Here is a 19,478-nt window from a genome sequence, read left to right as displayed (position 1 = left end):
GTCATTTCATTACACCTCCTGACTTATTACTCACGATGACCAAGACAAAATCTTACCCTTCTTCACAACCCCCTTCATGAAAATACAGTTTTATTCTGTTCTCCTCCTCTGAACACCAAAATCTGTTGTCTTAATTGCTTGTGTCTTTCAGAAATTTGTTGGTTTTCTTTATAAATGTCGAAATTTTATATATATGATTTGTATTTGCAGATAAAAGAAATGCATACAAAAGACAGAAATTTTAACGAAAACAAAAACATAAAAAATACATATTAGTATAGTTTTTAAATGATTTTTTATAAAATATAAAAAAACATGGCTCTTTCATTTTAATTATTTTTATTTTTTATATTCCAAGACCATAATAAAACGTTATCTACTATAGCAAGGTATGTTTAAAAAGATAATGGTCAACAAGAGTCAAATGATTAAAGTTATAGATTTTCAAACATAAATGATTAAATTAAAACATCCCAAAACATTATAGGGACTAAAAGTAATTTACTCAAGACAAATGGTGCAAGATCGTTACAGGTACTATTGTCATTTCATTACACCTCCTTACTTATTACTCACGATGACCAAGACAAAATCTTACCCTTCTTCACAACCCCCTTCATGAAAATACAGTTTTTTTCTGTTCTCCTCCTTCTCTGAACACCAAAATCTGTTGTTAAAGATCACCAATTTCTCTCTTTTATGTCTCCGTAAGTTCAAATCAAGCAATGGTGTCCTTTTTATTCATTAAAGTTTCAACCTTTTATTGTTTGTAAATACAAAAGATTCAGACCTTTTTCCTTATATCATCACAAACAAAACCTTAGCACATTTGTTTATGCTTTTGTTTAGCTCTTGATTCTATCAATACTGTTAGTTTTGTTGGAAATTCAACAATGAGACCCTCTTGTAGATTTTTCTTATCTAAGAAGAATCGAGTCTTTTTCAAGCTCCATCATAGTCTAACAAGCAATTTATCAGGGAACCAGTTTAATTTTGATAAAAACAAGCAGTTTTTGACCTACCCTTTTAGAATCTTGGGGTCCAGGACCATTTTCAATGAAGCCCAGAAATCTTTTTGTGCTCCCTATATCAGTTTTGGCCAATCTCGGCTTATAACAAGAGACTTTAGGAGGGTTTCTGTTGTTGCTAGTGTTGCATCACAAGTTAGAAAGTTTTCAACATCTGTTGAGACAAGAGTGAATGATAATAATTTTGAGAGAATTTATGTGCAAAATGGGATCGGTATTAAGCCTTTGGTGGTTGAGAGGATTGATAAAGATGAGAATGTTTTAGGGGACGAAGAGTCCGGGATAGGGATGCTTGTTGATGATTGTGAAAGTGTAAATAGAGAGAATTTGGACGGTGGTCAGGAAGTTGAGATTGTTAGTCCTAAGAGAGAAGAGAGTGAGATAGAAAAGGAGGCATGGAAGTTGTTGAATGATGCTGTTGTTATGTATTGTGGGAGTCCTGTGGGAACTGTGGCCGCGAATGATCCTGGGGATAAGATGCCATTGAATTATGATCAGGTGTTTATTCGTGATTTCGTGCCTTCAGCTCTTGCTTTTTTGCTCAGAGGAGAAGGAGAGATTGTGAAGAATTTCCTACTTCATACCTTGCAATTGCAGGCAACACTTTATCCTGCTTTTCTATTTTGGTTTGATATATCCTTTCATTGTTTCATTTGATATTTTTCCATTTATATAATTGTTCTATTTTGACCAGTATTAAAATGCCTGATTTATGTGCAACAAGTTTTTAATGAGGATTCGTTTAGAAGTCATGCAATACACCTATATTCCATATTGACCATTGTTGTTTACAAATTTTAGTATAAATGTCAACCTGGGTAAACTTTCTGATGATGATATGATTATTCAAATGCCATTTAATACTAAATTTTCTGTTTCTCTGGAATTGATTTTTCACCCATTTTATCGGTTTTGATTTGTTATGTCTTCTTGTCATCTTTCAGACAGATGTTCCTTTATCGTTTTGTGCCTATTGTTCATATTGGCTTAATCATACTTGTGCATTTATAGCTATGTTTCTATAATTGATGTTCTTGAAAACTCAAGAAATTGTTTTGTTTTCTTAGAGTTGGGAGAAAACAGTGGACTGCTATAGTCCAGGCCAGGGGCTGATGCCAGCCAGTTTTAAAGTCAGAACAGTGCCTATTGATGACTGTAAGTTTGAAGAAGTTTTAGATCCAGATTTTGGTGAATCAGCTATTGGCCGTGTTGCACCTGTAGATTCTGGTTAGTAAACACCGGTGTGAACATTTTAATTTTAAAAATTGCTATGGTTCTGTAATATGATTCTAGTAAGGATTTTCATGTGTCCCATATGTTTAATTGTAAATGTCCAATATCTGTAGCTGTAATAAATTTCAGGAGACAGCTATTGATCTCAGTAGTTCATTGATTCTTGTTGATTGATAGCATCTGTGTTTCTTCTTTTCTTTTTCATTAGGATTGTGGTGGATTATTTTGTTGAGGGCATATGGGAAACTCACTGGTGACTATGCCTTACAAGAGAGGGTGGATGTTCAGACTGGCATAAAACTGATCTTGAACTTGTGCTTAACTGATGGGTTCGATATGTTTCCTTCTCTGCTAGTTACTGATGGCTCCTGCATGATAGATCGGCGGATGGGGATCCATGGTCACCCCCTTGAGATCCAAGTGAGTCGTTTCCTTATAGGTGGAAACATGGGTATCCCGGTATCCATGTTTCCTCCTGCATAAAACTCACAATATGTTTCCTTTTGGATGTGTTGGTTGGTAATTTGACTTGGGCTGTTTGTAGTGGTTTGCCATGTCCTTGTAATATTCTTTTTTGAGTTAAATTCAAGTGATGTGGAGTTCTGCACAGTTGGGGATTTATGGCCCAGTTCTATATGAATTTAGAGGTGCCATAACCTAAGCATCCCTGCATTGCTTTTCATTGTTGCATGTGGAAATGGAGTCTTGCTTATGAAATGCTTTCAGACTTCTCCGCACATGTAATGATTTAAAGCTTTGTAAAGTGCAGCTGTGAGGTATGCAGGCTTAGTGATATGAAAAACTCAACTCTTGCCTTTTAGTTGTGCCATTAGTCTGTGATATATTTCTCATTTCTCCAAAGCACTTTTAACCAAGCATCCCTGCATTGCTTTTAATTTTTACATGTGGAAATGGAGTCTTGTTAATGAAAGACTTTCAGAGTTTTCCGCAAATGTAATGATTTAAAGATTTATAAAGTGCAGCTGTGAGGTATGCAGGCTCAATGATATGAAAAACTCAACTCTTGCCTTTTGCTGGTGCTGTTAGTCTGTTATATATTTCTCATTTATCTGAAGCACTTTTAACCATTGCTCTGATGCTGCTTTTTTGTTCTTTTTTTCATGTAAAGAGAATGTTAGTCAGTAACCACCCTGCTATATGTACAAGCTTTGTTCTTTGATTTTTTTTTTATATGCTTATGCATCTATGGTTTACCTCACAACTACTAGTCTATTTCTGCAGGCCTTGTTTTACTCAGCTTTACGATGCTCTCGTGAGATGATAGTTGTAAATGATGGATCAAAGAATTTAGTGAGGGCTATCAACAACAGACTCAGTGCTCTGTCATTCCACATTAGAGAATACTATTGGGTAGATATGAACAAGATCAATGAGATATACCGGTATAAAACAGAAGAGTATTCTACAGAAGCCACCAACAAATTTAATATTTATCCTGAACAAATTCCATCGTGGCTCATGGATTGGATACCTGAGGAAGGTGGATATCTGATTGGCAATCTGCAGCCAGCTCACATGGATTTTAGGTTTTTCACTCTTGGAAATCTTTGGTCCGTTCTTTCATCTTTGGGTACTCCGAAACATAATGAAGCTATTCTAAATCTGATTGAAGCCAAATGGGATGATCTTGTGGGAAATATGCCTCTTAAGATATGCTACCCTGCTCTAGAGCATGAAGATTGGCGTATAATCACTGGCAGTGACCCAAAGAACACGTGAGTTTCCAAATTTTTTACTTGAGCCTCTGTGCATGTGCATTCGTTGTTCAATCAATTTCTATCAACTCTAAAATTTCCTTTTCTGATTGTGCATTGCAGGCCTTGGTCATATCATAATGGTGGGTCGTGGCCAACACTTCTGTGGCAGGTAAGCTTAACTTCATTTGCAATATATATGTTTTGCTGAGGCATAAAAAAAATTATTTGGGACCAGCAGACACGCATGCAATGCTGATTTATACTAAACAAACCTTCCTGCTAGTTTTGTTGGTTTATGTAATACATGGAATCTAGTTTCTAAAGGTTTCTGGTTGGTCATACTAACGAGAAAAGAGTCATTGGTAACCCAAAATAAAAAAAAAAAATCCAAAATTCACCCCTTGAATCACTTAACTGATCTCTGCCCTCTGAATCGTTTACATTTTGATTTCAGTTCACTTTGGCATGCATAAAGATGAACCGAGTTGAACTAGCTCAGAAGGCGATTGCTTTGGCTGAGAAGAGACTTCAAGTTGACCATTGGCCAGAGTATTATGACACCCGACATGGGAAGTTTATAGGAAAGCAATCCCGTCTCTATCAAACATGGACGGTTGCAGGGTTCCTAACATCAAAAACTCTCTTGGAGAACCCACATAGGGCGTCCTTATTATTCTGGGATGAGGATTATGAGCTTCTTGAGATATGTGTTTGTGGACTTAACACGAGTGGCCGAAAGAGGTGTTCTCGAGGTGCTGCTAAGTCTCAGATTCTTGTGTAGGATGATGCATAGGCAGAATTTCTGTTAATGTACAGTTATGCTAATAGGATAGACTGATAAAACAGTGATTTTGAACCATAAAAGGAAGAAGTTATACTAGCAGCAGCATCCTCATACACGACTAGACCATGGTCTCAGTTTAATTATCATGTTAATGAGCCGATTAATGAGCTAAGTTGGTCAGTGCTGTATTTTTCCATTGCTGTGTTGTTCCCGTAGTCATATCTAGTTTGTATATTATTACAATGATCTTTACACATTTTTAATGTATCAAACTAGGGTTTTCCTGCAACTATTTCACCTTCACTTTCTTTTCTTTCATTATACAATTAAATCTCTATAAATTAATTCTTTAAAACCATGAAAAATTATTAATCGGCTTATTAACATGATCTTGGTTTGTTGAGTATTTTTAACTTTCATGTGAACTGTATACTATACACATGGTGTACAAAGCGAATTTGTTGCATTTCATGGCTAACAGGAGGGAGCAGAATTGAACCCACATAGCATTTCGATTGCTGTTAGAGCTTGTGCTTCAGTCGGCTTGAATATTCTTGGCCGAAAAATACATTCAGCAGTGATTAAACATGGATTTGAGTCTGATCTTTCTGTCATGAATTCTATACTTGATGTGTATTGTAGGTGTGGTTGTTTATCCGAGCCAAAGGAGTAGTTCAATGAGATGAGTGAAAAAGATATGATCACATGGAATACATTAATAGCTGGGTATGAAAGATCAGATTCTATAGAACCTCTCTTTATATTTTCACAAATGGAGTCGGAAGGTTTTAGTCCAAATTGCTTCACTTTCACCAGTCTGATAGCAGCCTGTGCAAACATAGCAGCTTTGTAATATGGAAAGCAGGTTCATGGAGGAATTTCTTGCAGAGGGCTTGATGGGAATCTGGAAATGGCTAATGCCTTGATTGATATGTACGCCAAGTGTGGCAATATAATTGCTTCACAAAAATTTTTTAGTGAAATATCCCGTACAAATTTAGTCTCCTGGACTTCTATGATGATTGGATATGGGACTCACGGATATGGTAAAGTGGCTGTTGAGTTGTTTGATGAGATGGTCAGGTCAGGCATCAGACCTGATCAGATAGTGTTTATGGCAGTTCTACATGCATGTAGTCATGCCGGACTAGTTGATCAAGGCTTGAGGTACTTCAACTGTATGTTGGATGATTATCACATCAAGCCAAATCAGGAGATCTATGGGTGTGTTGTAGGTTTGCTAGGCAGAGCTGGAAGAGTTGAGGAGGCCTATCATCTAATAAGAAGCATGCCATTTATGGCTGATGAGTCTGTTTGGGTTGCTCTTCTTGGTGCTTGCAAGGCACATAACCTTCCAAAGTTGGGCAAGTTGGCAGCTAAGAAACATGGTTGAGACTTTTGTGATGCTGTCAAATATCTATGCTGCAGAAGGAAAATGGGGAGAAGCTGAAAAAATGAGAAAGCTGATGAAGAGCGCAGGCTCTAAAAAAGAGGCCGGTAGGAGTTGGATTGAGATGCATCTAATGATATCCAGGGTTATCGAGAAATCTTGTTAACAAAGCCTCCACACCTCTCCATCTCTCTCTGCCGAATCTCCCTCTCGTACATCTTCTTCCTCCCTCCCTCTCCCTCAGCATCCCTCTCGCATATTTAAATAGTTGTCCCCTTGTTCGTAATTGCTTTGAAACCAAGATCAAAGTTCAATCAAAAGAATTCATTAAACAATAGATAAAAGGAAATCATGCAGAATTAGTCCATGCTCAACTCAGAAATAATCAGAACCAGATTCCAATGATTTAGCTTCATGCAAAAGACATTGTGAGAAACCAAAAAAAATCAAGAAAAGATTTCCAGCATGCATGTCAAAAACACCATCAATTTGGTAACAAATTCAGAGATCAGCACATTTACCTAGTCATGGCATTTTTCTCAGTTGCAAACAGCTACTTCATCCATCAAACTTCCTAGGATGTACGACTGAAAATTCACATTGATCATCGTGAGAGTAAGGGAAAGACATTAACATGCATCTGAACACTGCCACAGTGGAGCAATCAATATTATCAGCATATCATCACACATTAACTCATTTTAAAATACCACTACCAAGTTTATAGCGATACTTTTTTTTAACACAACCCTGTCACGGAATTGTAACCAATTGTGTTGCTTCTTAGCTTACTTTTATAGCAACATCAACACCAAGAAATTTATTACTTTTGTAGCAACAGCTGCAGCAACATTTTAGAAATTTAGACTAACATGCATGCCATGAAAATAGACAGGCCTCCACCAAATCCTCATTCATAAAATAGAACCATGGCACCACCGAACCAGCCAGCACCAATGGTTTCCATCACCTCATTGGTGGTGAAAGCAGTATAGCTCAAAAATTGAAGAAATAGGACATTTGTGATACGCTGGTATAAAACACAGCCAAACCCCCTGACATATGGAAATCACCTATGTATAGCTCAAAAATTGAAGAAATAGGACACTTGTGATAAGCCGGTATAAAACACAGAGCCAAACCCCCTGATATATGGAAATCACCTATAAAAAAAAAAAGAAAAAACAAATCAAATCCACATACAAACATCACCAAAGAAAAATAGCAAGCTGAACACCAAGTATGTACAGAGTCATATATCATTAAAAAAAAAAAAAACCCTCAAATATGAGCAAGAACCTTGGTCAGTGCTTTGGCTAGATTCGAGGCAATTTGTGTTGTGTGAAACAAGACGCAAAAAGAAAAGAAAAGGTATTAACAATTAAAAGATAAACTGAAAATTAAATCTCCTAAATTGATGCCAACTTCCAACAAAATTTAAGGCACAAAATCTAGCATTTGAACCTATTTGCTCCTTCAAAAATAAATATAATTTGGGTTCACGTATCAATTAAATTGAAAAATTCCAACATCTTTGTCAACAGGATGTTCACATTCTTCATTACAGAATGAATTGAATTAAGTGAAAGAGAAATTTAAAGCACCAGTAGAAATGGAAGAATCATGTAAAAAAAATTACCCAGTCTCGGCCTTCAAAACAAAAGTAAATCAGATCCTTAAAAAATTCAAACAGATTTTAAAAAAGAAAAGAGCAAATCCAGAATGTTATATTGGGATTCAAAGGTACTACAAAAGTAAATCAGATCCTTAAAAAATTCACAGATTTTAAAAAAGAAAAGAAAAGAAAAGAAAGACATCTTACATTCTTCTATTGGGATTCAAAGGTACTCTCTTTCCATGCTCGTGTTCTGCTGCCATCAATTGAGAAGAGCAAATCCAGAATGTCATTGTGAGAACAAACATAATACAAGCCACAATTCAAACAAAAATGCAAAACAAATCAACTAACCAGTTGGAGAATTTAACCAGCCATTGTGGGTTGATGCTTTTTGTAAGGCATGGTTACTGTTTCATTTCAACAGTACCTGGCCTGAGGTCTTTTAATTGCATGTCAGGCAGCAACCAGTGAAAAAAAAATACACGTCTACCATGGTCGGACTGGACCAGCTCGACATGAATAAACACAGAAATTTGTATAATTTTTTCTACCAATAGTCCATGCATGAACAAGAACCCTGCTTGAAGTGGTGGAAGCGATGCCGATCCCTCACCACAATTTCACGATTAAAAGCTTTAGAGATCAACTTTGCTGCCGTGTGACAATCATTGCATATTCGCAAATTCTTCACTATCCTTATTGGTGTTGGTGGATCAATGGCAATAAGCCCAAAGGCAATTGCAAGCTTCTCACTGTGTCTAAACAGAGTTGTTTCCTTCTCTTCTTCATCAATATCAAGGGAAACCTCACGTGTATCTGGTGCATAACCTTCCAACTTTAATTTCTTAGCCATTTCATCTAACATATGTTCGATATCTTCATTCTGAGGGTGTGTCTTATCTCCAGCGAGGAACTCATGAACTCTACCATGTGCTTCAATCATGCTACAGCCTGGGGTCTTCACCACCCCATGTTGCCTCATCATTCCCCGAACTTCAAGAACATCAACCCAATTACCCTTTGAAGCATATATGTTTGAAAGTAACACATTGAACCCATCATGGTCAGGATGAAGTTCTACAAGCTTTCTACCTATCCTCTCCCCAGTTTCATTGTCACCGTATTTCTTACAAGCTCCAAGCAAGGCACCCCAAGTGGAAACATCTGGTGCCATTGGCATACTCTCAATGAGTTCCTCTGCTTCTTTTAGCATACCTGCACGTCCTAGAAGATCGACCATGCATCCATAATGCTTGATGTTGGGCCCAATCTTGTGCTCCTGAATCATGGAATTAAAATGATGGTGTCCCTCATCCACTAAGCCCATGTGTCTGCAAGCCCCAAGAACTGCTACAAAGGTTATCTCATTAGGTGTTACACCATGTTCCTTCATCTCTGAAAATGTTTTGAGTGACTTGTCCACTAACCCATTCATTGCCAAACCAAGAATGAGAGCGTTCCAAGTAGAAACCCCCTTCTCCTCCAACCCTTCGAAAACCTCCAAAGCATCTTCAACACACCCTAATTTCATATACATGTTTATAAGAGTTGTACCCAAAATGATATTAATCTTTAGGCCGTTCCTCCTTATATAAGCATGAATCCACTTGCCTTGGTCAAGAGCAGCCAGGTGCGTACAAGCTGAGATCACACTAACCAAAATCGTCTCATCTGGCTTTGTTCCTTCAATCTGCATTTCCTGGAACAGAACTAAAGTCTCAGTAAATCTGTCCTGTTGTGCATAACCTGATATCATTGCACCCCATGATACATTATCTTTGTCAGGCATGGAATCGAATAAAGCCCTCGCTTTTTCAATTTCCCCACATTTCACGTAGCCAGAGATCATAGAATTCCATGATATTTGGTCCAACCAACAACTCTCACTAAATAACTTTTGAGCAGTAACCACTTCTTCACAACTTGAATACATGTGAATCAACGCATTTTGAAGGTTAACATAAGTCTCAATCCCAACCTTCACAACCAAACCATGTACCAACTTCCCTGTTATAACCACCAACAAGCGAGAACATGCTGAAAGAACACTAAGCAGCACGACCTCATCCACCATAATTCCATTAGCATTCATTTCCTTGAACAAAATCAAAGCCTCCTCATACATCTCATTCTGCTCATAACATGAAATCAATGCACTCCACGATACTAAATCCTTCTGCTTCATTTCATTAAACAATTTGCAGGCCTCTTCAACATTACCTTTCTTACCAAACAAAACAATCATCGAATTCGAAGCAATTACATTCCTTTCAGGCATCCTATCATACACATCCTTGGCCTCCTCCACGTTCCCTACCAAAACATACCCTGCCAACATCGAATTCCACGAAACCATGTCCAAAACAGAACTTCCATCAAACACCTTACGTGCCTCACTTAAATTCCCACAAACAGCATACATATTAATCAAAGTGTTCTGTATATAAACATCAGAATCAAAACCCACCTTCAAAACATGATCTTGAATACATTTCCCATCAAACTCAGCTAATCTAACAGAACAAGATTGAAACAATATTGGATAAGTATAATAATCAGCTGCTACATTGCTTTTAAGCATCAACTTATAAACCCATATAGCTTTACAAGGGCTATTTCTTTGCATATAACCCTTCATCATGGTATTACAAATGAACCCATTTGGGTTCTCAATGTGTGAAAATATTTGATATGACTGGTTGATTTTAATGAAAGGTAATTCAGTGGAGAACTTAAGGAGTCTACTAGCTGCAAAACTGTCTTTGAAGAAGCCAGAAAGGATCATTTGCGAGAGGATTTGCTTGAATTGCTTGGTGTTTTGACATTTTTGCAAGTGGGTTTCTAAGATTGGGAGAGTTAAGGTTGGTTTGAGAGTGAAGGTTGGAATCTTGAAGGGTTTTGAAAGATAATTTAGCCTGGAAAGTTTCATAGTAACAAAAACTGGAACTTAAAGCAAAAAGTGAACCGTGTTCTGTCGGAGCTATGAAACGGCAGCTGACATGCTTCTTTCTATCTACTTATGTCTCAATGACGGGTCCCTATAGCTTATAACTCTATAAAAATGGACCTTATTCTTTGGAATAGTACAATTGTATCCTTAATATTTAGATTTTATATCACATTTCATCCCCGTTCAAAATAATATTATAAATGGAAAATGAGTCATCTCTCCATCTTCAATACCATTAAAAATGTTAGGAAAAAAAACCATCTAGGTGGTAGCAAACCGGTAAGAGTTTAAGATTAAAGGGTTTGCTCTCTTTATAATCTTAGATTCGAGTCCTTCGTTATTCATATAATGCCACTGGAAGTTTACATGGTTGTTAACTTCAGAGCCCGTGAAATTAGTCGTAGTGCGTGCAAGTTAGCCCGGACACCCATATTAATTTTTTTAAAAAAAAAAGATGTTAAGAAAAAAAGAAAAAGAAAAAGATGTTAGAAACTGTAACTTTTGACTTGTGCTTATTGTCTGATATTGCACTTTCATTTCTCCTGTGATCCTTTAACTTTCGTTTGAGCTATGGATTTGGTATGATATTAGCATGGCTACATGTAAAAGCTTTGGTTGTTCAGCTCGTCATATGCTTGTTCTCCATGGTTTACCTTACTTATAGCACACGTGGTTTTAAATTAATGCAAGACATATCTTGCATTTTGACTTTTTACAGTATTCTATTTTATGAGTACATATAAATAATATCTATCACTTAATGATGGTAAAGGACTGATTAATTTGGAATATATATTTCTAATTAATTTGATAATTTTAAATGACTGATTTAGAGATTTATTTCTTTCCTTAACTTTATGAATTAATAACTTAAAATAACACCAATAAAAAATTATTTAATTTCTTAAAACAAGATAGAGTAATGTATAGAATAAGGTCTTAAAATAGTTCTAAAAAAAGAATTAATTTTAATAAATATGTAAACTAGTTTAAAAATACCATTTATTTTCGAGGAAAAAAATAAATTTAATAAATGCACTTTTATTTTATTATACTTCTTCCCAGATTTCTCATTTGCCCCGTCATTTTATCCTTTTTTATATTCTCCACCCCTGAGCTTTTCCTTCCTTCCCTCGTTTCCAATTAACTCCAACAGAATCTCTCTCTCTCTCTCTAGGGCGCCAAAATCCCTAAAACAACTAAATCTGGAACAAACCCTAAACCCGTTACCTAACAAACCACAAAAATGCCGCCAAAATCCACGCCCAAATCAAAATCCAACCAAAACCCACATTTCAAACCAGGCTCAAAAGTAGAAATCATGTCAGAAGAGGAAGGATTCAGAGGCTCCTTCTATACAGGAACAGTAGTGAAGGCAACAAGAACCTCAAAATTCATTGTTGAATATGACAAGCTGTTTGAAGATGAAGAAGGGACAAAACCCTTGCAGGAAACAGTCAATGAGTTCCAAATAAGACCAATAGCCCCAAGAGAGAAGAAGAGGGAGTTCAAGTTCAGTGAAGAAGTTGATGCTTTTCATAACGATGGGTGGTGGGAAGGTGTGATAACCGAGGTGAATGAGGATGGGAAGTTTGCTGTGTTTTTTAGGAGTACTAAAGAGCAGATTGAGTTTGGTGAGGAGGATTTGAGGTTGCATAGGGAGTGGGTTAATGGGGCGTGGAAACCAACGTTGGAAGGAGAGGAAGAGGAGGAGGAGAAAGAGGAGGTGAAAGAGAAGGAAAATGAGGTGTTTTTTTTTTTTCTCTTTTTGATAAGTTGTCTTTATGTTACACTCGGTTAATTTATTTTGTTTTGTGTTGGCAATTTATTGTTCTTTGGTTAATGTTGTTGTCTTTTGATAGATTTGTTGTTATTAGGTCAATCTAGGGTAATGTTTTTAGTTTAATTGTCTTAATCTCGGTCAGTGTGTTTGGTTTTTGTTTTGGGTTGGATTCTGAATTTGTGATTGTTTTTTTCTTTTGGATTTTTCTTTTTTTGAAAGCAGGGTTCTAGGAATAAAAGAAAACTCGTTGAAGAAGAAGTGACGAAAGAGGTGAAAAGGAGGGTTAACAAGGTGGGTTTTGTTTTTGACAAAGTTGTTCTCTTTATGTAAATTTTGGTTAATTGTTTAGATTTGTATGATTATCCTCGCTTTTTTTTACAATGTTAAATTTGGTTAATGTGTTTCATTGCGAAAGTTCACTTTCATAGTTGGTATGTTTGGTTGATGGTTGGTTCTTTCAAAAGAGGATGCAGAGATGTGTAAGATGAGATGTGTGTCTTTGGTTTTTGATAAAGTTGTGTGTGCTAATCTTGGTTACTGATCACAAGTATTTCCGGGAAAAAAGAGAGGATATTTCTCGTTCTTTTGCCCCTTGTGAAGGTAGGGTGGTAGGATTGGGAGGATTTTCTTTTACCCTTTTGAAAAATATACATGTTGGTAGTGTTGGAAAATCATTAAGTTGCAAAATCCTTAAATAATTGAGAAGGGTTTTTTTTTTCCTTAAAAAATCTTGCCTGAAGTTTGTATGAATGTGGGCGGTCATTCCTTGATGCTTTGCTTGGATATTTACACTTGTATCAATTGGAAGTGTTAAATGGAGAATGAGTATCCTGGATGTAGACGTTTTGGAGGCTTGTTTTTGCAAAGCAATAAACATGCATAGGCCCAAAGGTGGAAATGAAAAGGAAGAAAGCTCTTCCGGATTTGATAATGTCCATTTGGGTACACTTTCTGGTGCCTCTGTGTGTGTGCAAGTACATGAAATAAGTGGAAGAACTTCTAGAATGACCTATCACTGGATATGCTGTGCTATATGGATAGTATGTAGAGAGAGTCTGTTATGCTGTGCTATATGGATAGTATGTAGAGTCTGCTTCATAGACACTTAATCAGTTATGACAGGATGGTCACTCGATCTCTGTTTTATTCACTCTTGGTTTCATTAACTTTGTTATATTCTGGTAAAAAAATTTCCAGCCTTTTCAAATGTTAGAACCATGGCTGATAGAATGCTGTTTTCTCAACACTATCTTAAGTAATTGAACTTCTTTGATAGACTATCCTGGATAAGGAAGCTAAAACAGATGCTTGCAGAATTGAAAGAGAAACTTCAACTCTTATTTTGTGTTGCTGCCTCTGTGTTATTCCTTTGACCTGTTGATGATTGATATTTTGATGCTATAAAGCTTTAATATCTTGACATATGGAAGTTAGCTTACAATGATAACTGTAAGTGCATGATTGGGAAGCTTGAAGCAATTTCCTTTGGCACATGTGGTGCCTTATTGTTGTGTTCTATTTTTATGGCCATGGATTTACAATGAATGCCTATTTTTCAAATGGATAGAAAATCTTATGGAACATCCTTTTGTGTAGTAATGTGGTTTGATTGGCTTCAGTCAATTGCTATTCTGTATTCAACTTTATTCTGTGTGTTTTGTCTTTTTCTGGGTATGTTCTGCAATTTACCTTTATCAACTTCTCGAATCTGGAATTGCAGAAAATGCCCGATACAACACAAGAGAAGCCTATTGAATCACCAAAAGATGCAAAGTTTAGCAAGGGAATGCTAGTTGAGGTTAGCAGTGACGAAGATGGTTTTAAAGGTGCCTGGTTTGCTGCAACTATTGTTGAGCCAGTGGGCAAGGACAAGTACCTTATTGAGTACCACACCTTGAGAACCGAAGATGATAGTGGTTTTCTGAGGGAAGAGATTGACACTGTGCACATTAGGCCTCATCCTCCACAAACTATAATTATTGATCGATTCAAGAAGTTGGAAGAAGTTGATGCTCTGTACAATGATGCCTGGTGGGTGGGTGTGGTTTCTAAGGTTAATACTTTCCCAAAGTATTCAGTCTTCTTCAAGGATTCCAATGAGGAATTAGAATTTCGGCACTCTGACTTGAGGCCACATCAGGACTGGATCAATGGCAAATGGGTCACTCCATCAAAGGTACGACTCTCGAACTTCAATTCGAGTCTGTTTCTTTGAAATGTTTACCCCCTCCCACAATAGGAACACCTCACACATGCACTAGAGAGGTTTAGATGATTTTGGGAAGTCTGACATTTCTGGTGCTGCTATATAGATAATAACATGTGCTTGTTACCTCTTACTTTTTCTTAGGCTTTGAAGCTGTGATAGCTGGAGAAAGTAGTAGAGCTTTGTGAGAGAACCTGCCATATTGCTGTATATATCGCTGTAATTCGTATCAATCTCCATTTCCTGGCCTATGGTAAGAGTAGTAGAATATCTTGAGGTTTCTTGCTCGACAAGGGTTGTAGATTCTGCGGCTGAATTACTGCACTTATAATCTGGTTCTATTCCATTTTCAAAGAAGTCTAGTCCATTATACGTGAAACATCTCTATTGCAACCTTAAACTGATCTCATCAAAACATAAAACAACTGTATGTTGATGCCATTTGATTCACCATTTGAAGTTTCTCCCTATAGAGCTGAATTCTTTGTCGCTTCTCTGCACATATTTGTTTACGACATTTATTAGCTCTAGGGAGTTCTCTAGTAACTGGTGCTGGCTTGTGGTTCTTTAATATCGTTTTGCAATTTGCTATTTTACATGGTCCAACGACATGTGTGACATGGGCCGCCTTCTGTACCTCTCTGCAATGTGTCTCCTTGGCCCCTCCTTTTTACTCCCTAGTTTTTTTATGGTCCATGGCCAAGGACGGGACTGAGGAGCTTTCGTTCTTCAACTGCCAGTTAAGTAGACAGTAGCGAAGGATAATCCTCTCATGATATTTAATTTTATTCATTTATATCTTACGTGGCCTAAATAACTAGAAAACTAATTCCTTCGAATAGAAATAAAAAACTAGAGAAAAATAATAATACTGAATAAAAAAATAAAATTTAAAAAATAAGTAAAAAATACTTATTTTTTTTAAAATAAAATTATTCAACTGCACAACAAATCATTGAGATTTAATACATATCTTTAATGGCATCCAATCAAAACTATTATTATGCTTTGAATCTACGAACACAAATAAAATTATAAAATTAAATAATAATAAGATTTATTTCAAGTCAAAACTTTTAGAAACCAAGAGCATCATAACTATTTGAAAAACTCTTAAAATATTTAATTTTATTCATTCATCTCTCACTTATCAAAATACTATAATGCATTAAGTAAATAAAAAAGTAACTTAGAAAATCTCGTAATATTTAATAGAAAAAATTAAATATAAAAACTAATCCCTTCAAATAAAATAAAATAAAAAACTAGAAAAAAATAAAAAAATAAAATTCAATCCAAAAAGCTCCCGCACTACAACGCATATAACATTAAAATTGTATGTATATAATTAATATCTGAAAACAGAATGGGCAAATATAAAAAGAACAAAATAAACAAATAGAAAAGGGATAGAAATATGTTTAGTTTGAAAGGCTAACACTTTGATATAAATAACATTGTCTCTGTAACGATTTTAGGATGAATTTTTATCCTTTTAAAACACGGGAAATACAATAGAATTTATCATTTCTATATTTACTATCTCTTTCTCTCCTCAGTTTTCACAAGATAACCGAACACCATTTAAAACACAGGCTGGTTTTGTTCCATGGATATGGAGACTAAGGTTAAGGAATCATAGCCAGGCGCACAGAATTGAAAATGATGGGAGGCGTAAAAGACAAAAAAGTGAGATTCCTTCGATGCTTAGACAGCATTTAGACAAAATGACAAGAAAACAATTAATCTGCATTAAATTTCTAGCTGCCCCCTTTCAAATCTTCTCCTGGCCGACATTTCAAGTGAGAAATTCATAATTATCATCCTTTCGGAATCCTGAGAAAAACATCAAACAATGTTCATTCATGATCACATTTCAAGCATAATTTAATCCATTTCACCCTTTCTTATCATGATAAGCTAAGAGAAAACAGACATGTAGACAACTCAAGTGTCTGTGCTGTGATCTTGTCTATAACATGACTGAAAAATGAAGCTCTAATGTACTTTATTACCAGTAAACACTAGCAAGAGGTAATAATACATTGAAATCGATAGTAAACATGCAGAGCAGATGATGGCCTCTTTATCACTGAAGACTAAAACCTTAGGCCTCCTTCACCTCCACGGCTCCATTCACTCCCTTAACTTCCTTGTTTTCCTTGACATCATCCTTCTTCTCTTCCTTGACATCCTTTGCTGTCGCTGCTGAGGTTGCTGCTTTACCTTTCTCTTCAACCACAAAAGCTGACACAGGGAAAGTCCTGTAGAGCCCAGTAGGAGTCTGGAAAGTGATCTTTCCAGTTGGTGGATCATCCAAATAGATATCACTCAGTGTGACCCAAAGCAAAAGCTCTTTGGTCTTCACACCAGTCAGTTTCTTGATCTTGTGTTGTTCAACATAAGCTGTGACTTCAGTTCCATAGGAAGCGAGCTTGCCAATCTTCTCAAACTTGTGGGTTGTGCTCTTCTTTTGCTTGAGCCACACAAACCCTGTCTCCCTCACAATCCCGCACTCTACAATATCGTGCAAGGGCAAAAGACCATTTGGCAAGCCTACTTCTCTGAGCAATTCTTGAGATTTCTCTTTTCCCACTTCATCTCCATAGTAGACCTCAGCTTTGGCTTTGATGTCTTCTTTGACAAGAGACATTTTCCTCAAAGACTTGATGACGTTGTTTTAATGTCTTCTGAAGCTCACCTTGTGAGAGATGGGGGTGGTGTAAGAAAAACCATGGAAAGTGATTGCCCTAATATAGCATCCAAGTTTGACATTTACCCTTGGTTGCACAAATATTTGCCAATACACCATTCTGGATGTGGCCCTAATGTGGCTGAGTCATTTTCAAGCTCAATGGTTTCCTTCTAAACGAAGATTGAACCCGAGGACGGGTTCTCGTCATTCTATGAATATTTGATTTATGGGTTTTTTTTTAAAAATATTTTTTGATTAATCTATTTTTTTTTTCTATTCTGAATGTCTAATTCTGTATTATTATGTTTTTTTTTTCCAATATGAAGTCAATAAATTTCTTAGTTTATTTTCTTCTACTAAGTTTTTTTATTTTTTTTATATAGAGAGTTGTAATGTTCTTGAAAAATAAATATTGAAAGAAACAAAAATCAAATACTTTAGATATATTCTTATAATGAAATACTATCTTTTGCAACCGTCGGCGTCACCCTTCTTTCTTGGGCCCAATCCATGAACATTGCAGCTCAGGTAAGCGAGAAGGATTGTCACGCTCTTAAGAAGATGCTGGCATTTATGAGATGGTTGAAGAATTTATGGCAAAATTAAAGGAGAAACGGTGGGTGGAAGGCAGCTGCCACCCAGTGAAACTGTGACATTTGTATTATAGTTGAGATGGGAAAACTTATTTATTGTCAATGACGTGCAAAATGAATTGAAGGGGGAGCACATAGCCTAGCGCTCCTTGTTTTTTTATTTTTTTATTTTTAATATATATATATATATATAAAACTAGCACATCATGGGTTTCTTGTTTTGATAGAATTTTGCCACCAAAAAAGGAATACAAAGGTGGAAATAAAAAGGCATCGGTGCGGTTTCCTTAAAAAAACATGAAGATGACGTCAGTCCATTGCTTACAATCCCAACCAAAGTTAATTAAATCTACCCAACTCATGAACCGTTCAAATCTTAATTAATGAGAGTTGAATTGGTTAGATTATATATATATTCTTAAAAGATTAATTAGGATTATAAGCTAATTTGTTTGATCAACTGAGTTTGATCATATCGATTTCTATCCGGTTTTAATTTGAAATCAGAATCTTGCTTCCCCGTGAGCTTTCAATTGAGTTGATTACCTTGTTCAAGTCATGGATTAATGAATTCTCGAGTCAACTCATCAAATAATTGTGAGAAATGGCCTTGGTGCTCTCTTGTCCATCCAGACATGAAACTGGGTTATGATTACTGAGTCGACCAGAAGGACTAGATTGTTATATTGCTAAGAACACAAGTACTGAGCTAGATGGTGTAGATCTCCACCACATATAAGTTAACATGACACATGCCTTTGATTGGACGAAAGTATTGTAATTATGTGAATCAATTCACACAGATTACGTTTCACCGCACGAGTACAAACACATAAATCATGCGAAAAACACCACACGATTATTTGAGGATGCAACACCTTGTAGGTGTGAACTTATGACCACCTTCGATAATTTCTCTTTGATTAAACTAAATGGTTTAAGAAATTAATTGCATCAAGATCAATCCTAAATTGTCCAATCCATCGAACATGATCAAGGGGTACTTTGTGGTTAAGAAATTGCATTAAGAAGCTATTAACCGTGTTTTGTAGTTTTTTTTAATTTAATTTTATATTTTTTTTAATTATTTTGATAGACTAATATTAAAAATATTTTTAAAAAAATTAAAAAAAATACTATTTTTAACAAAAAATATTTTAAAAAATAATTACTATATATCAAAAAATTACATCCTAAATTATCCATTCCACTAAAGGTTTAACAAATTTAAAAATTGGTTTGTTTTTATGTTTTAAAATTATTTTTAAAAAAATTAAATTTTTTTATTTTTTATTTTAAATTAATATTTTTATATTATTTTAATATATAAATACCAAAAATAATTTTTTTAAAATAAAAAAATATTATTTTATTATTTTTTAAATATAAATATTTTAAAAAATAACTACGGCAACTCCCAACATTAATGGCAATAGCTAAAGGGTGAAAAGCACATAATGAGGTAGCAACCACCTTCTAT

General features: G+C 35.7%; 5 protein-coding genes across 13 annotated transcripts in view; 2 read left to right on the top strand and 3 right to left on the bottom strand.

Moving 5' to 3' along the window:
• LOC105135661 (LRR receptor-like serine/threonine-protein kinase GSO2) overlaps window positions 1-19,478 on the bottom strand; it is a 101,912-nt gene that overhangs the window by 51,976 nt on the left and 30,458 nt on the right. The window lies entirely within an intron of this gene.
• On the top strand, window positions 531-5,057 carry LOC105135669 (alkaline/neutral invertase CINV2-like). Its single transcript, XM_011040658.1, has 6 exons — window positions 531-1,625; window positions 2,096-2,255; window positions 2,470-2,681; window positions 3,504-3,997; window positions 4,100-4,148; window positions 4,434-5,057. The coding sequence occupies exons 1-6, from the start codon at window positions 894-896 to the stop codon at window positions 4,758-4,760; spliced, it is 1,974 nt and encodes a 657-aa protein (XP_011038960.1). The 5' UTR covers window positions 531-893; the 3' UTR covers window positions 4,761-5,057.
• LOC105135670 (pentatricopeptide repeat-containing protein At3g62890-like) lies at window positions 6,434-10,764 on the bottom strand. 6 transcript variants are annotated; one of them, XM_011040663.1, is made up of 5 exons: window positions 8,123-10,764; window positions 7,976-8,021; window positions 7,231-7,316; window positions 6,887-7,142; window positions 6,434-6,800 (listed from the first exon to the last, which is right to left on the bottom strand). In XM_011040663.1, exon 1 carries the CDS (start codon window positions 10,698-10,700, stop codon window positions 8,319-8,321), a length of 2,382 nt encoding a protein of 793 aa, XP_011038965.1. In that variant the 5' UTR covers window positions 10,701-10,764; the 3' UTR covers window positions 6,434-6,800; window positions 6,887-7,142; window positions 7,231-7,316; window positions 7,976-8,021; window positions 8,123-8,318. The 6 variants fall into 6 exon arrangements, with proteins under 6 accessions (XP_011038965.1, XP_011038966.1, XP_011038963.1 ...); XM_011040664.1 differs by having other exon boundaries at window positions 6,434-6,740; XM_011040661.1 differs by having other exon boundaries at window positions 6,795-7,142; window positions 7,976-8,024.
• On the top strand, window positions 11,808-15,206 carry LOC105135672 (agenet domain-containing protein). 3 transcript variants are annotated; one of them, XM_011040666.1, is made up of 4 exons: window positions 11,808-12,468; window positions 12,727-12,795; window positions 14,225-14,680; window positions 14,855-15,206. In XM_011040666.1, the coding sequence occupies exons 1-4, from the start codon at window positions 11,968-11,970 to the stop codon at window positions 14,867-14,869; spliced, it is 1,041 nt and encodes a 346-aa protein (XP_011038968.1). In that variant the 5' UTR covers window positions 11,808-11,967; the 3' UTR covers window positions 14,870-15,206. The 3 variants fall into 3 exon arrangements, with proteins under 3 accessions (XP_011038968.1, XP_011038969.1, XP_011038967.1); XM_011040667.1 differs by having other exon boundaries at window positions 12,724-12,795; window positions 14,864-15,206; XM_011040665.1 differs by having other exon boundaries at window positions 12,724-12,795.
• On the bottom strand, window positions 16,533-17,445 carry LOC105135674 (uncharacterized). Its single transcript, XM_011040668.1, has one exon. It carries the CDS (start codon window positions 17,361-17,363, stop codon window positions 16,818-16,820), a length of 546 nt encoding a protein of 181 aa, XP_011038970.1. The 5' UTR covers window positions 17,364-17,445; the 3' UTR covers window positions 16,533-16,817.

Source organism: Populus euphratica, unplaced genomic scaffold (assembly GCF_000495115.2).
Source record: "Populus euphratica unplaced genomic scaffold, PopEup_1.0 scaffold271.1, whole genome shotgun sequence".
Taxonomy (NCBI): domain Eukaryota; kingdom Viridiplantae; phylum Streptophyta; class Magnoliopsida; order Malpighiales; family Salicaceae; genus Populus; species Populus euphratica.
This window is presented reverse-complemented; position numbering and strand designations above follow the sequence as displayed.

Coding starts and splice junctions, on each gene's coding strand:
- LOC105135670 (XM_011040663.1), bottom strand. CDS start 10,700: ATGAAACTTTCCAGGCTAAATTATCTTTCAAAACCCTTCAAGATTCCA.
- LOC105135672 (XM_011040665.1), top strand. CDS start 11,968: ATGCCGCCAAAATCCACGCCCAAATCAAAATCCAACCAAAACCCACAT. Junction 12,469..12,723: donor TGAAAGAGAAGGAAAATGAG/GTGTTTTTTTTT, acceptor TTTTTTTGAAAG/CAGGGTTCTAGGAATAAAAG. Junction 12,796..14,224: donor TGAAAAGGAGGGTTAACAAG/GTGGGTTTTGTT, acceptor CTGGAATTGCAG/AAAATGCCCGATACAACACA.
- LOC105135674 (XM_011040668.1), bottom strand. CDS start 17,363: ATGTCTCTTGTCAAAGAAGACATCAAAGCCAAAGCTGAGGTCTACTAT.
- LOC105135669 (XM_011040658.1), top strand. CDS start 894: ATGAGACCCTCTTGTAGATTTTTCTTATCTAAGAAGAATCGAGTCTTT. Junction 1,626..2,095: donor TTCATACCTTGCAATTGCAG/GCAACACTTTAT, acceptor TTGTTTTCTTAG/AGTTGGGAGAAAACAGTGGA. Junction 4,149..4,433: donor GGCCAACACTTCTGTGGCAG/GTAAGCTTAACT, acceptor TTTTGATTTCAG/TTCACTTTGGCATGCATAAA.